Source organism: Dipteris shenzhenensis, chromosome 1 (assembly GCF_047967505.1).
Source record: "Dipteris shenzhenensis isolate YYH24624 ecotype China chromosome 1, Dip_SZ_1.0, whole genome shotgun sequence".
Taxonomy (NCBI): Eukaryota; Viridiplantae; Streptophyta; class Polypodiopsida; order Gleicheniales; family Dipteridaceae; genus Dipteris; species Dipteris shenzhenensis.
Window position 1 is genome coordinate 60,967,326 of NC_141596.1, and position 15,276 is coordinate 60,982,601.

The window sequence follows — 15,276 nt, forward strand, 5'->3', positions numbered from 1 at the left end:
TTGCAACATCGTGCAAGCAGCCAACACTCAAGGAAGCAAGCATACATCACAAGTAACGGGCAAATCAAACAAACACTCATGCAGCCCACACACTCTTTTTGTGAAATCTAGTTGTCATTATATTACAAGAAACAGTCCCGAAGAAAGGGTCAAGCATCAGAAGATGTCATTATATGACAAGAAGGCAATATAATCAAGATCCTGAGCATGCAAGCAATCATAAAACGATTGTCTTGGAGATGCTCGGAAGAACTGATATTGTCAAGAGAAGGATCACCAAGACTCGATGATTGTGGTCATTCCATAGAGTCCATAGTGCACAATAACGAACCCAATAAAGCAGAAGATCAAATCCCTGCCACCTAGGATGAAAGCTAAAAAACCACATGCATGCATGCAGCCCACACAGTCAAACATATAGCTAAGGGCACATGTACAAACAAGTCATACTAACACACAACATGGACAAACATAGAGAATAGATATACGGAGACTAACTTCCATTGCAACATTGTGGATACCTTGGACTACGATGAGGATAAGCAGCCTAGTGTCATGTCTAGTGCTTCTCTTCCCGTATCATAGTTTTTCTTTTACTATTTTTGATCCATCAAGTCCTTTGATCCTCAATAATCCCTAGTTTTGAAGCTCGCATAGCATTTTTGTATATATGCAGTTCAGTTTAGCCTTTTTAGTGAGGTTTCCTTACTTCACATCACTATGCAATCCATTTGCCACTTCATTAATTCCCAACAGACTCTTGTACATAATCATCTTTCTTCTAAGAAAGGAAGAGAAAGGCACAAAAATAGAATTCAAGTCCCTTAGAGGAGAACACAACCACCCTTTCTCTCCTATTTTTTGGGATGGTTAATGATAGCAACAAGAAGATGTTATAGGGAATCCTGGAGCCATGACATACTTTACGCATCATTGTAACATGCGTGTTCCAATCTCTTGTAAGAATTTATTAAGCACTTTCAGGTTACATTGGCTCAAGCATAGAGGGGTGGGGGTGGGCAAATGAATTTCAATCTCTTAAGCAAGAATAGCACATTGGATATTCAAGTCTCATGGATAGGTGTAGTTCTGAGACGGGTGGTACCTTAGGTGGGTATGTGTAGTTTTGAGACGGGTGGTACCTTAGGTGAATCTGTGTTTATCGAATCATGCCTTGTCTCCTTTGAGCACAACGTGGGACGTCTAGGTGTGTATTTCCCTTTCTTCTTGCTTATAAGAGGTATCCATTCCTTGCTAGGCAGGGCATTCAATGGGTTTGGATGGTGTTGAGGTGCCAAGTTAGTCTGTGTTGGTGATTGTTGAACTCTATCCTCTGCGGTTGAAGGTCAAGTGTGACTTACAAAGTGTGGGTACATCTTGATCGGGTGGCTGAAATCTTTGCACCGAAGACACTGCCCTGGGAAACTGGCATGCTAGTGGAGATCACCTCACTCAAGGTTTCTAGAATGATCTTTGAGGGGAGGGTGTTTGGATTCTCAACAACCACTTCCAATTCAATGCCCCATCTTCCATGAGTACAAAGGTTTTAGTTGTAGGTGACTCCAAGACAACGCCAAAATGATCGCTTAGAGATCCCATAATTTCCTTGTAATCTCTAGGCAATGGAGGGAACAAAAATCTATTGGGAAGCTGTTCAAAATACTGCTTGGTTTCCACGTTGGTCACCTTAAAGCCATGGTGCCACGGGATGCCAAAGACCGAGTGCGAGCTTAGGTAGATTGGTCTATGGTGGAGCAAGAGCTGAGCCATGCTACCAAACTAGCCAGAAAGCCATTGGAAAGCAGTTCAACTTGCTGCGTGTCTCCTTAAAGCCATGTTACCAACGGGTACAAAGACCTACAAGTATGAGCCCAAATAGACTGGGCTATGTGGAGTAGGAGCTGAGTAATCACTTGCAAGATGACTTGGATAATAAAACTCCTCTCCCATAGGTTTTGTGGTGTGGTCACCCTCTAGTTGCAAGGCTTACGTGGGACAAGCCTCAGACATGTCATAGTGAGGAGTTAAGACCAACAATGTGCTCCACCACTGCTTGATCCTGGTTGGTGAGTGTGCTCTATATGTTGCTTTTCCTTGAGGGAAAGTGATATTCTAATGGATGTGGGATCAAGGGAGCTTCCATAATAGCTGCTTAGCCCAGACCAAATGGTTACCATGCAAAAAGCCCTGCTAGAAAGGCCATCCATTGTGGCAACCTTGGAAGAGGAAGGTGATCATCTAACATGCCTACCAAATTCTTGGGAAGAGGAAGGGAATGAACCAAGAGATGGAAGAGGGGACACAAATGGAATCCTACAACTTGGAAAGTTGACTAGCTACAAATGAAAAAGAACCAGTAACAAAATTGCTGATTAGTAATTTATTTTAGTTACTTGAATAACCTGGAGAAATCTTTGCAAGCTGTATGCTATTTGAATACATTCTCAAAATTTTGGTGAGTCCTGGTAAGGGAGTTGTAGACATGCATGGGTTAATAGACAGCCTTGCTTGTGCACACATAATGTTTTAAAATATATACTTCGTTTTCAAAATATTGACACAAATTTCAACTCAATTTTTTAAGATCGCCTCTTTTCAAGACAAAGCTCACCTTGGTAGTTATGTCAAAACAGGTTGATAAGATGGTGACTAACCATGTAGTACCATTATCTACAAAGGATTTCGGAGCATGCTCAAATGTACTCCTTAATATTGATTCCATGAAGAGTGTCCTTGATGGGTATGGCCCACAATTACTAGTGCTTTTTCATGAGACACTTCGTGGAATCGGCACCAGTGATGAGACGATCAAATTGAAAACATTGGATCTCTTCTTACAGGTATGCAGCTTGCTTAAATCCTATCTTTCTAGAAAATGGGGAACTAGTAATGCTAATTGAAGGTTTGTTAGTATTGTTTTGTGAATATTTGCTATCCATCATGTGTTCCAACTCGAGAAATACCGATCCATGTTTGAAATGTTGAAAAACCAGATGTTTATGCATCTTATGTACAAGGGCACATTCTTGTTGGAATATGAAGCCAAAGTGAGTCAAAAATGTGTGTTCTAGGTGGTGTTTTCTAGTCTAGTGAGTCCTAGACGTGCCACGTGTCATATTGGGAGATATCCCATAGACATTGTGACTCTCTAGAGTCTAGTGTCACACTATATAGTGTTGTACTTGTCTATTGTCTATCACGACAGTCAACATCAAGCTATGAATACATTGTGAGTTTTTTGGTTATTGCCTTGCACTTGTACTTTCTTTCCTTTCCATTCTGCCTTTCATTATGCTTTCCATATTTCCATTCTGTTCCTAGCTAGCTTCCATGTCCCTTCATATGGTATCAGAGCCATGTTCCTAGCCCTGCTCTCTCTTTCCCCTTCCCTTCCAAGAGGTTGAGGTGAGGGAGGCCAATGAAGCTACTCTACCTCCTCCTCCTTGGAAGACTGCCCTCTTCTCTCCTTCCTTGAGCTCTCTTCTCCATGCCATGATCTGCCATCTCTCTTCTCCTTCCTTCAACTACATCTTTCTGTGACCTACGGACAATGTTCTGCTTCTATCCGGAGATATAAGCAGAATCATGGCTTTGTGTCTTCAGAAAGTTGTAGAGGACCTTGAGTACTACAAATTTCGTTTTTACATCATTGCAATCCGAGTTTTCTGTGAAAAGCTTGCCAGAAGTGACGAAATTTGTTTCTGCGCGTGAATTTTGTTCTGGAACTCAATGATTTGACAGTCCAAGCATGATGCAGCCAGCTCAATGTGGAGCTGTCCATCCTCTTCATCGTTGACCTCTAATCCAGCCCATCATTTGCTCCTTCTGCCCGACATTCTATTGGAGATGCTCCGAGCTTGATGTGAGCTCCAAACACTTTCCGACTTCTCTGATTACTGCCCAATTGTCCTTGGTGCCCAAGCTCCACTTTTGACCAACTCTCCAAGTGCTCGTGATACCTCCGGCCTCTACTTCGACATTGGTGACTCTCCCTTAGCCATTTTGAGAGTCACTATGTGAGTGCTCCATCTAGCTACCCCATGGACTTCACCGACACATCTTTTGGGGCATTCCTGCCTAGAGCTTCTTCGACATCGTCATTGTCTCGCAGGGATGTGCACACATGTGTAGTGGCTACTTGGAGGACCTCTCTTATCATAAGAGATCTATTTTTTAATTACTACAGCTTGATGTATTTTGGGGTCCTCTGCCCTGGGTAGTCCCCCTAAAATGATATGTATTGAGTGTTTGGTTTTCATTGAGTCTAAAGGTCCTTTGCCTTGGATAGTCCTCCTAAACAAATGTATTGGTTTTTCTATTTTGGTGTGTGGCTTCCTAACATGTCCTGTTATGAAGCCAAGGGGGGATGCTCTATGGGAACCATGTATTGGCATTGATAGGTCTATTTGTTTATCAGGCCTAGCTTGAGAGTTCCAATATGTTGGTGCATTGGTCTCATAGACCTCTGAGTTGATCATGCATCCATGCATAATGAGCCTCTGAGCCATGCTAGATGAGCTTTCTATGTTATGCTCACCAGCCTCTGAGCCATGCTCACTTGCCTCTGAGATTGTGTGGGAGCCATGTCTAGTTCTAGATCGGCATGCACAGGTTTGATGACCATCATTGTCATGTTTTGTTATTGGTTCCATTCCAATAGTCTCTCACCTTGCCTTCATGGGGGGGTGTTGGAATATGAAGCCAAAGTGAGTCAAAAATGTGTGTTCTAGGTGGTCTAGGTGGTGTTTTATAGTCTAGTGAGTCCTAGACGTGCCACGTGTCATATTGGGAGATATCCCATAGACATTGTGACTCTCTAGAGTCTAGTGTCACACTATATAGTGTTGTACTTGCCTATTGTCTATCACAACAGTCAACATCAAGCTATGAATACATTGTGAGTATTTGGTTATTGCCTTGCACTTGTACTTTCTTTCCTTTCCATTCTGCCTTTCAGTATGCTTTCCATATTTCCATTCCGTTCCTAGCTAGCTTCCATGTCCCTTCAATTCTCATATTGGCGTTAAGATCTTCCAAGTTGTGTCCTCTTAGATCACAAATAGTGGATCATAATGTGCACTAAAGTCTTGAATGTGTAGATTACCTTTGGAACTTTTCTAGTTCTTGCTTGCCCCTTACAAAGTTTTGTTTATTACATGAATGGGATTTTTGTACTAGTATCTTTATTTTCTAGAAAGATAATTGAACAGTTTCTTTAGACATAATTCAGATAATTGTTTGTGATTTAAATTCAATCTAGGAAGATATGTACCCAATCGGAGGATATTTCAGTTTTAAGGATCATATGTGTATGATGCTATGTGCGAGGTTCCCCAAGGTTTTACGTTTTGTGTTTGGTGAAAAGATACTTCTAACCACACCAAAGTTACAGCAAATTGTATGATGCTATGTGTCAGTTTCCCCAAGGTTTTGCGTTTTGTGTTTGGTGAAAAGGGTTTTGCGGTTTGTGTTTGGTGAAAAGATTCTTCTACACCAAAGTTACACTCCATGTTTGATCTTGCTGTATGCAAATTATGATGTCTGATTCCAATATTAAAAAACAATTCTTGGAGAGCACAATGGGAGCTGCTTCTGCTCTTGCCCTAGCATCCCTGATTGCCCCTCTCCCTAGCCCTCCTGCCTTCTTCTCTATCAGTCCATACAGTCTGTACGGGTTGTTCTGTATATCTCCCCTCATCCACTTGCTCTCTCCGCCTCCCTGCTTCCTTCACCCAGCCCCTCTCTGGTCACCCCTCTCCCTAGGCATCCCGCCCTCCTCTTCCTTATCCCGTACAGCCTGTATTACAACCGTACAAGGTGTACGGACAGCATGTACAAGGACCCATACATGCAGGCCTGTAGGGCTGTTCTGTACATCCCCCAGTCCCCCCAAAATTGGCTGCCTTCTCTCTCTGCCCCCCTGTTGCCTTCACCTCCCTCCGCTCCACTTCACTCCTCTCCACATCCCTCCCCTTCACCCACCTCTTGCCTCTTCCTTAGTCTCCTTCAAGGTCTTGCAGGCAGCAGCTTGTTCATTTAAAGGCTTTCGTTGGCCTTCCATTTCGGTTTGGTGAATGGATTCACATTCAACCAACCACTCTTCTGCCACTCGGCCATTAGAACGTCTATTTTCTCAAGATGAGCTGCAAAGCAACTTAAGAAGGACATGAAGTAGAGAGCGCAACCACTCTCTTTGCACACATCCATGGCTCTCATTCTTCTAGAAGCCAAGCTAATAGGATGTTGGCAGCCCTTCCCCCGGATCTTTGTCATATCAATGATTTTTTACTTTTGGAGAGGGGATTCTTCCAGGGTGGTCTTTGATTCTTCAGAAATTGCCTCATCTATTTTGGTGGCAAGTTCTCCAGCCCTTAGCTTTAGAAATACTTTTCTTACTCCCTTATTCTTGGGTTTTAATCCGATTGAGGAAGACAAATGGTTATCATCTTAGGGGGAGTGAGAGAAGAATTGTTCAAATAATGCAGCTATCCCTTTGGAATGGGCCACTCAAGATGTGGGGGACAACATAGAGCGTTAGATGGATAGGGGCTGTCTTGTACATGGTGCTCCATTTGTAGGTCACAGGCATCATGTGGGACAGAGGTTGAGACACATGGTCTTTACGGTGCAGTCTGGGGGAAGTCTGGTTAGATCTTTGGATATGGATGTTATTTTTTATGCAACCTTGATCCAGTCAAGTAGTATGCTATGGCGGACATAGACCATGTTACTGGCCAGCACGTACATAGACCATCATCGAGAGGACATTTCCCTTGGTATTTGGAGGCTATGGAATTATTGGAGTTCTCCCAAAAGTATCTTCAGTGGGAGCTAGGTGAATGTGAGTGGGTTGATGTGGGCAAGTCGGAATATGGTCCTCTCTCCTCGTGGACATTTATATGTTAAGGGCTTATGGGTGCTTGTGACATATGGCAATTAAGGAAACTTTTAAGTCTTATATACAACTTAGAAATTATACTACCTAATATAAAGTGAAGGCTGAAAGCCCCCGCTTGCATCCTAGCTAGCTCTTTTGGGTGTTCATGAAGGCTTTGCATGGCTATTGGGCGGGGTGCAGGACCTCGTACTTATTGCTTCGCTTGAGCGTAGTGCACGTGACACTTGGCACTCTTTTTTTCTGGCTCTTCATTCATGGAGAGATTGAAATACTTTTGGAGCTGAGTTTATTCAACATTGCTTCTGAGAATATAGATAGGTGAGGATCGTTTGGGCTGGGATTGCAAGGCTTATGGGCAGGTTTTGTTCCATATTATCAATTGGGCTTAGTGACCTAGCTCTCTTGCGCAGGGCCTCAATTATTTTACGAGAGCTAGGAATCTTCTTGGGCTATCACTGTTCGGCATCATCTTGTAGAAAATTTTCAACTTGACTCTGCTCATGCCTATTAATACAGACCTCTACTTGCATTGGCAAACACGATAATGAAAGTTCTTGCAAGCATCATTGCGTAGCAAATTTGGAGATTCTGATGTACAGAGGCTATAGATGGCCATTTGGTCAAGGATGCAAGAGACTTCTAGGTTTGCAGGAGGACTGTTTTCCTGAGAAAGAAAGAAAGAAACTTGTATTAACATCTTCAGGCGGTCTTGCAGGCCTATGAGACAAAGTACAATCAGAAAAATTGCTCGTATGAGCCACTATACGCTGCAGCAAGGGCTTGCTAAGGCCCTTGCTGAGTGCTAAGTTAAGCTAATAATTTCAAAGTCTCAATTTCTCAAAACTCTCGAGAGACTCAAGCAGGTAGTACGAATGCCCCAAAGACATATCTGGTATGTCGCCGCATCTCCATCAGAAAGAGGCAATTGGCATAGTGACATGTTGCTTATTATTGATTGATTACTGTGCATATTACAAACCAACAAGCTGAGGGGTAATAGAATATGGATTTAGAGGAGCTCACCCCAACTCCAAGAAATGCAGACTTGACAAAGTAAAAGAAGCTCGAAAGGAAGGAATGGTATTAGAGACTTCAATCCTAGACCTAAAGACTCTCAGTCTAAAAATGATGTTATAAAGGCCACTTCACAATAGTATTATACCTTAATAGTTATATATACCTTTGTACGATCAGAATATATCCAATCGTACAAATTTAGAAATTTTGTTATTCTAAAGTCAAAAAATCTACACATAAAGTAAAAGAGAAAACGAAAGAGAAGAAAAAAGAGGTAACAATTTTTTTTTGAAAAACAAAAGGAAGACATACTTAGCAAGCAAAGCAACTCTTATGTCGTCATTAGTGCCCAAGCATAAGCAGCTATATTAAGTTTCTAAAGACCTCAGTAGTTTGCTAAATAATTCGAGTGGAGATGCCTTGTGCACTCCTAGCCTCTCTCTGACACTCAGAGATGTAAGGGTTTTCCTTTTTTGGATGTGTGGTCAAAAGAGTTCTTTTAATGGTCAAAGAATCGACTACGGTCAAAGATACTTGACTCTAGTCAAGTAAGCTTGATTTCGGTCGGGGAGACTTGGTTTATTACCAAGAGGGTTAACTGCGGTTAATCAGAGAACCACAGAGCTGACTACGGTGAGAGAGTGTTGACTTTAGTCAACGAGACTTGGCATGCGCCAAGAGGGTTAACTACGGTTAACCAAGATGTGCCAACTTCGGTTGGAGAGTTGTACCAACTTCGGTTGGAGAGACTCGATTATAATTAAGGTACCTCGACCCTTGGTCAAAGTCCCTTAATCATGATCAAGAGGGTTGATCTTGATCAACCAGAGAAATGTTTTATGTTGTGCGCTTATGTGTTCACTGGTGGGGATGCCCACCGTGACTAGGATTAGTCCACAGTCTATTATTTGCATGCAAAACCGCTAACAATTAATGGGTGCCATGATGGTGCGCTTTAATTAATTGTTGCAGGTACTAAGAAGGGTTGATTTTCCAAGCGCAAAGCTAAGCAAGTGACCAAAAGATGTTTGTGTGACCAAGGAACATCGAAGATCCTAGAGATTGCCCTTTGTGGCATGTACTAAATTTTAGTTAGTTATTTTGACACTTGGCATGTTGCCAAATTATTGAGCCATGAGCTCTTTGTAAAAAGAATACACGTTTTGGAATTGGTAGCAGTAGCTCTACGCTGAACTGTGGAGAGAGAGAGAGAGAGAGAGAGAGAGAGAGAGAGTAAAGGAATAGAGATGGAGCTGTTCGTAAGTGGAAGCAAGTCTTTCCCTTGGAAACAAAGCATATAAATGGTGGATGAGCCTCAGGGAAAGTGATAGGATTTCAAAGTTTTGGGCTGCGTTTGAGCAAGCTATTCTAAAAGACTTTTTACCTGAAAATAAGCTTGGAAGGCATGGGAAGCGTTGGGTAATTGTAGTATGGGAAAAAATACTTTAGTCCAGTACATAGTAGGAGGCAGTCCTTAAGTTAAAGGACATTGATGAATATCGAAAGATAAGGGGATTCGTGAGGGGTCTAAAAGACACCTGCAAAGTTGAGATGAGAAGAAATTCTCCCAAGACCTTTTAAGAAGCCATCAAGTATGCCTAGGTGTATGACGATACTATGGGAAAATCTAGAGTTGGAACCTCGGAACAAACTGGTTTTGTTCCTAGGTCCAATAAATTTCCCAATCAAAGAAAGAAGGGGCAATTTAAGACGAAGGTTTCTCAGGCGTGACATATTATATCCCAAGAAGAGTTTTCTATGAATCTTGAAAAGATAAAGACTGTATTGGAATGGCCACATCTTACAAGCCTACAAGAATTACATATATTCTTAGGTTTGTTTGGATTTTATAGGAGATTCATCCAAGACTATGCTAAGATGTTGTTCTGATGATGGATCAGATTAAGGAAAAGGGAAGTACCTTCATATAGGATGAACCTCAAAAGAAGAGTTCCGAAAAGTTGAAAGTAGCTATAGTAGTAGCTTCTCTCTTAAAGGTAGTTGATCCCAATGAACCACTAGTGGTTAAAATAGACGCAAGTGATTTTGCTATTGCAGTGGTAATTTTGCAAAAGGGTCGACCAATACCTTTTGAAAGCAAAAAGTTAGACTGTGTCCAATGGAATTACTCAGCATATGAGAACAAACTATGTAGTTTATGCTTTGAAGAAATGGAGACACTATTTGTACGATGCCAAATTTGAGATCATTTTTTATTAAGAAAGCATTAAGTGGATTTGCAATCAGCCAGAGCTTAATGGAAGAAAAGCTAGGTGGACTGAAATAATGCAAGAATTTGTCCAATTGACATATCAGAAGGGAGAGTCTAATGTGGTAGCAGATTCCCTAAGCCAAATTCCAATGGTTAATAAATTGAGTTTTACTAAATTCCAAAATGATTTCTTAGAGTCCTTCAAAGAAAAATGTGACTTTGATCCTCACTCTTAAAAAATATGGAAAGCAATTATGAGGAGGGATCTAACAAATCGAGGAGCTTCACTAAGGAGTCACATGGAAATGGTGACACACCACATGGAAATGGTGACAAAGGACTCAAGTAAAAATTTTTTAGTATTGAAGATGGTTACTTGCTCTACAAGGCTAGAGTATGTGTGCCCAGATAATAATGATATTAGGCACCAAATTCTTTTTGAGTATCATGATAGTCTGAGTGCTTGACACCCGAGAAATCAGAAGACGTATGCTCTTTTGAAGTGGCAATTCTTTTGGCTTGAAATAGATACGGATGTCTAAGATTATGTATCGAAGTTCCAAAAATGCCAGGTCAAGAAGGCTGAACGCCTTAAGGTAGGAGGTCTCCTATATCCTTTGGAGATCCCATTTGGCAAATGAAAAAGCATCTCCATGGATTTTGTTGTTGGATTACCTAGGACATAGAAGAGACACGACTCTGTGTGTAATTGTGGATCGGTTGACCAAGATGGCTCTCTTTATTCCAGCCAATGAAGAGATCAAAACTTCAAAATTAGCAAGGCTATTTGTGGAGCATATCTATAGTTGTATGGGCTACGAGCCAATATTGTTAGTGCTCGGGATAGCAAATTTAACAGCCATTTTTGGAGGGCTATGTTTATGAGGTTGGAAGCTACTTTGAATATTTGCACCGTGGATTATCCACAGGGTGATGGTCGAACTGAAAGGGTCAATTAGGTCATCGAGGATATGCTTTGAGCATACGTTAGTAAACGGCAAAATAATTGGGAACATTATTAGAATTTGAATATAAGAGTGCCAAACATTCAGCTGCAGGTTTAGTTTATTCATGATGATATATGGATTTCAACCTAGAGTCCCAATTGCAGCGAACTTCAAAAAGAGAAGATTTAAGCAGCCAAAGACTTTCTTGAGGATATGAATCAAATGCTTAAATTAGCTGAAGGTAGCATTTAGAAAGGCTCAAGATAGAGCAAGACATTATGCACACTGTAGAAGGTTGGAGTTGGAAGTAAATGAGAAAGTCTATCTTAGGGTACTCGAATCTTTAGAATCCCTAAAGACAAGTAAATGTCTCCTAAGCATTGTGGACCATTGATAATACTTAAGAGAATTGGAGAACTTGCTTATAAATTAGTCTTACCAGAGTTTTCCATGTGAGTAGGCTAAAAAGATTAGGAGATGATGATAATCTCATTGGAAATGAAGTCTTAGTTGAACTCATTGAACCTGCTACTTTACCACATGAACTAGAAAGAATTTTAGATAGATAAGGAAAAAGAACGACATACCGTATACCAAGAATGTATGGTTAATTGGAAAGATAGACCAGAAGAAAGTTTAACGTGTAAGCAGGTTTTTCAATTTTCTATTTGAGGACATAAACCATTCTTAAGGGAAAAGGAATATTATGTCAACCATAATTGTGCGGAGCATGCTGCTTGGTTATCGCAAGGCGGGAAACCAAGAGGGCTTGACAGGGCAATGATAGACTCAAGAATTAGTGCCTAGGAATAAGTAGGCCTAGCGTTAGAGAGGTTTGCCAACAAGGAAGGTTAAGAGATTAAGGTTCTTTGGAAGGACACTTGGCATCCTAGAGGTCTTCATGGCATGCATTGGGCTTGGAGGGAGATTTTCTAGAGAGAGGGCTTCACAAAGGAAATAACTAGAGAGAGGGAACTAAAAAAGGGGACTCACACCTGACACAGTAAGGAGGGAGCACTCTAGGAATCATGGCTGGGTGGTTAACTTTGCTACAACCCTCTATTTCGTTCTTGTCACAGGTGGTTTGATAATGACTTACAAAAGACTTTTATTTGATGGTAATGCTACCAGCAAATTGATTTTTTCTTTTTTACCATTACACTCTTGTGATAAATGACCCAACTCTCCCCATTTTACTGCATTGCTTCTTCTTTGGATCCTTGATGTAAAATGTTGACTCAGTGTGTCTTTTCATTTTGCAGAAAGAGCACTTTAGAGTCTTTGTAGTAATCAAGGCTACATTTGGACTCGAAGTAGATGCTCCCTCAGCTTCTTTGACCCTATTTTCTTTGTCCAGTAATAAAGAGATTACATTTTTTTATGACGGATTAGGAACAGTCTTGAGTGTCCTTATTAAGTCTAGGTAAAATTTTGAGACAACCTTAAGTAAGACGGCTGTGGCATCCTCTTCATGAATTTTTCTTTTATTTATTTTTTCAATAAAAAAAGACTTCTATTAAGTATGAAAGAAAATCCCAGAGCAAATCTCAATCTCCCGTAAGAGAGTTAGAGAAAATCCAAGGTTGAGATTAAAAGTGCCACCTCAACTCAGTAGTGGACTCCGAGAAGAATGGTGAGCCGCTCCACTCTTTGAAGGAAACAGTCCCCTTGATTGTGTGTACCATATCTGTCCAAATGTTGGCCAATGCATGTGTAGGATGGAGCTAGGAACCATCTAAATTATATCTACATTGATTGATGAAAGTTCCACCATAAGTCCACCTTTACAATTCAATCCAAAGAAATCAATTTTTAAGGAGATTTTAGAAATTTTACCATGTGCTCCATATAAGTTTGTTTTCTAAGGTTATACAAGTTTATACTTTTGATTGATGGGCATAAGGTTGGTCTCTTAAACCTTTATGCAGCCAATTCTAGAGGGGATCGTGTTCTTTTTTGGAAGGAACTGCTCTCTTGGTCACATATTGCAGATGCTTGGATTATAGGGGGCGATTTCAACATGGTTGAAATGCCCTCAGACAAAAGAGGTGGTAGGGAGGTGGCCTTCACTCCCTAGAGAGAGCAGCGTGGGATGCCTTCCTTTTTCAGTACAACGGCAGGGATGCTTGGCATGATGATGCTTTTCACACTCAGCCACATTCTCTCCTGTTTTCTTGGTCGAAGAGGAGATTGCAGATGCCTATACATGCATGGATTAACATATTTTATGTGGGTGATTGGGCTCTTGACAGAGGTGGTACTGTTTACATTGTAGCTGGGGTGTCCACTTCGGATCATTTTCCAGTGGTTTTGATGGTCTCAGGTCCCCATGTGAGGCGCCGCTTTGCCAGCGTCAGGATTCCAGATTCTTTCTATGCAGAGGAGGGCCTTACAGAGACAATGTTGAGGACCTGGGTATCTCATTTGCAGGATGGGCAGCTTTCTCCTTCAAACTTAGCCGTAGCCCTATCTAATATCAGTGAATTTTATCTTTCAGTTGCTCGTATCAGAAGGGGTGAGATCCTCAGGTGTGAGATAGGTATCCGCCAGAAGTTGGCCGCCCTCTAGAGGGAGGAGCAGAAGAGGCCTATAGATGCTTGGATTCAGGAGCGCCTTGGTGCAGCAAGGACTCAGCAACAATCACTTTTAGATTAGAGAGCAGAGTATGCCTTTCACGCCAGAGAGTCATTTTGGACATAGAAGGGAGGTCGGGTCAACAAGCAGTTCTTCTCTACTCTTGGCCCTAGACATAGTAGGGAGAGCGTCTCACAGCTTGTTGACTCAGGCGGAGTTCTTCAGACACATCCAAAGGCCGTCTTGCAAGTTGCCACCGATTTCTATGCCTCCCTTCTTACAGCAGATCCAGACACTCAGGCCACAGATGATGCTAGAGTGGTTATTTGGCGTTACTTACCTGGGTTGGTGACAGGAGATATGACTATTTCACTTGATGCACCCTTCACCAATGTAAAGTTCAGGACTACTCTCTCTGCCCTTCACAAGGGCAAGTGTCCTGGTTCAGATGGACTTAACCCCTTATTTTTTATTACTTTTTGGGATCAGATGGGGAATCATATTACCTCTGCCCTGCACGGTGTATGGGACTTGGGTGAGGCTTTGGCTTCTCAGATGCATGGATCAGAGGGGTGTCAGCCCTCTACAGATCAGCAGCCCACAGCCAGCTTGTTATTGGTGGAGTCAGGGGAGACAAGTTTGAGATTACCAGATCAGTCCGTCGTTTGCCCCCTAGCCCCCTTTTGATTCCTTTTTGTGGCTAAGGCTATGAGCTATTACATTAGAGCTCAAGCCGGAATCGTAGGGCTCATGCTTCCTTTGAGGCAAGAGGATGAGCTCTTAGACAATGAGTTGGCAGATGACACAGCTGTTTTTTTGGATGCCACTCCAAAGACACTGAATTCATTCAGGACAGCATTGGATTTGTTTTGCATTGCGGCCGGTACACACATTAATTGAAACAAATTCAATGGCTTTTGGATCAATGATGAGGACACTCCAATCTGGGGGATTGACATAGGGTTCACTTGGATTCAGAGGGGAGTCTCCGTCAGATATCTGGGATGCCAGGTTAGGTTAGGCATCTCTCCAGCACAAGAGTTCGCTCCTGTGTTGGAGAGCATCAGGATGAAACTCATCTTTTGGAGTTCAGCCAGACTTGACCTTGCATCTAGAGTTGTGGTTGTGAACAAGGTATTATTGGCCACTGGTTGGTTTGTTTGCTCATGTTGGTGTAGATCTAGAGATTGTATCGCTTAGGTCATGAGACCTATCAGGAACTTCCTATGGAGCAGTTTAGATGGCACCTCACATGTTGTAGCCAGGGTGGCTTGGGAGACCCTCATTGTCCCCACAGGAGAAGGGGGTCTTAATATTATTGACCCGAGCTTGTAGTGTATGGTCTTGCTCTGCAAGTTTGTAGTACGTGGATTCATGCCTGGACATGAGCCCTCAAAGGATTTTTTCTCACGCTTCATTCAGTCTTGCACCCCTTCTCATGGGGGAGATTGGTTGGATAGCATCAAATGGATCTTTACTTCAGCCCATCTCAAATCCTCCCCTTCCCCTCTCATGGTTGCTATTCTGAAAGCTTGGGGCTGCTTCAAGAACACACTTCGCAGAGTTCCACCCACTTCTCGTGAAGAGATTTAAAGGCAGCCAGTCATGTGGAATGACTCGATTTTGGA

General features: G+C 42.0%; 1 protein-coding gene across 1 annotated transcript in view; it reads left to right on the plus strand.

Annotated features, from left to right (window-relative positions):
• Window positions 1-15,276, plus strand: part of LOC147906149 (uncharacterized) — a 104,540-nt gene that overhangs the window by 82,024 nt on the left and 7,240 nt on the right. The window contains exon 10 of the mRNA XM_087383419.1: window positions 2,634-2,840. Within this exon, the coding sequence (XP_087239545.1) occupies window positions 2,634-2,840 (207 nt within the window). The remainder of the gene's footprint in view (window positions 1-2,633; window positions 2,841-15,276) is intronic.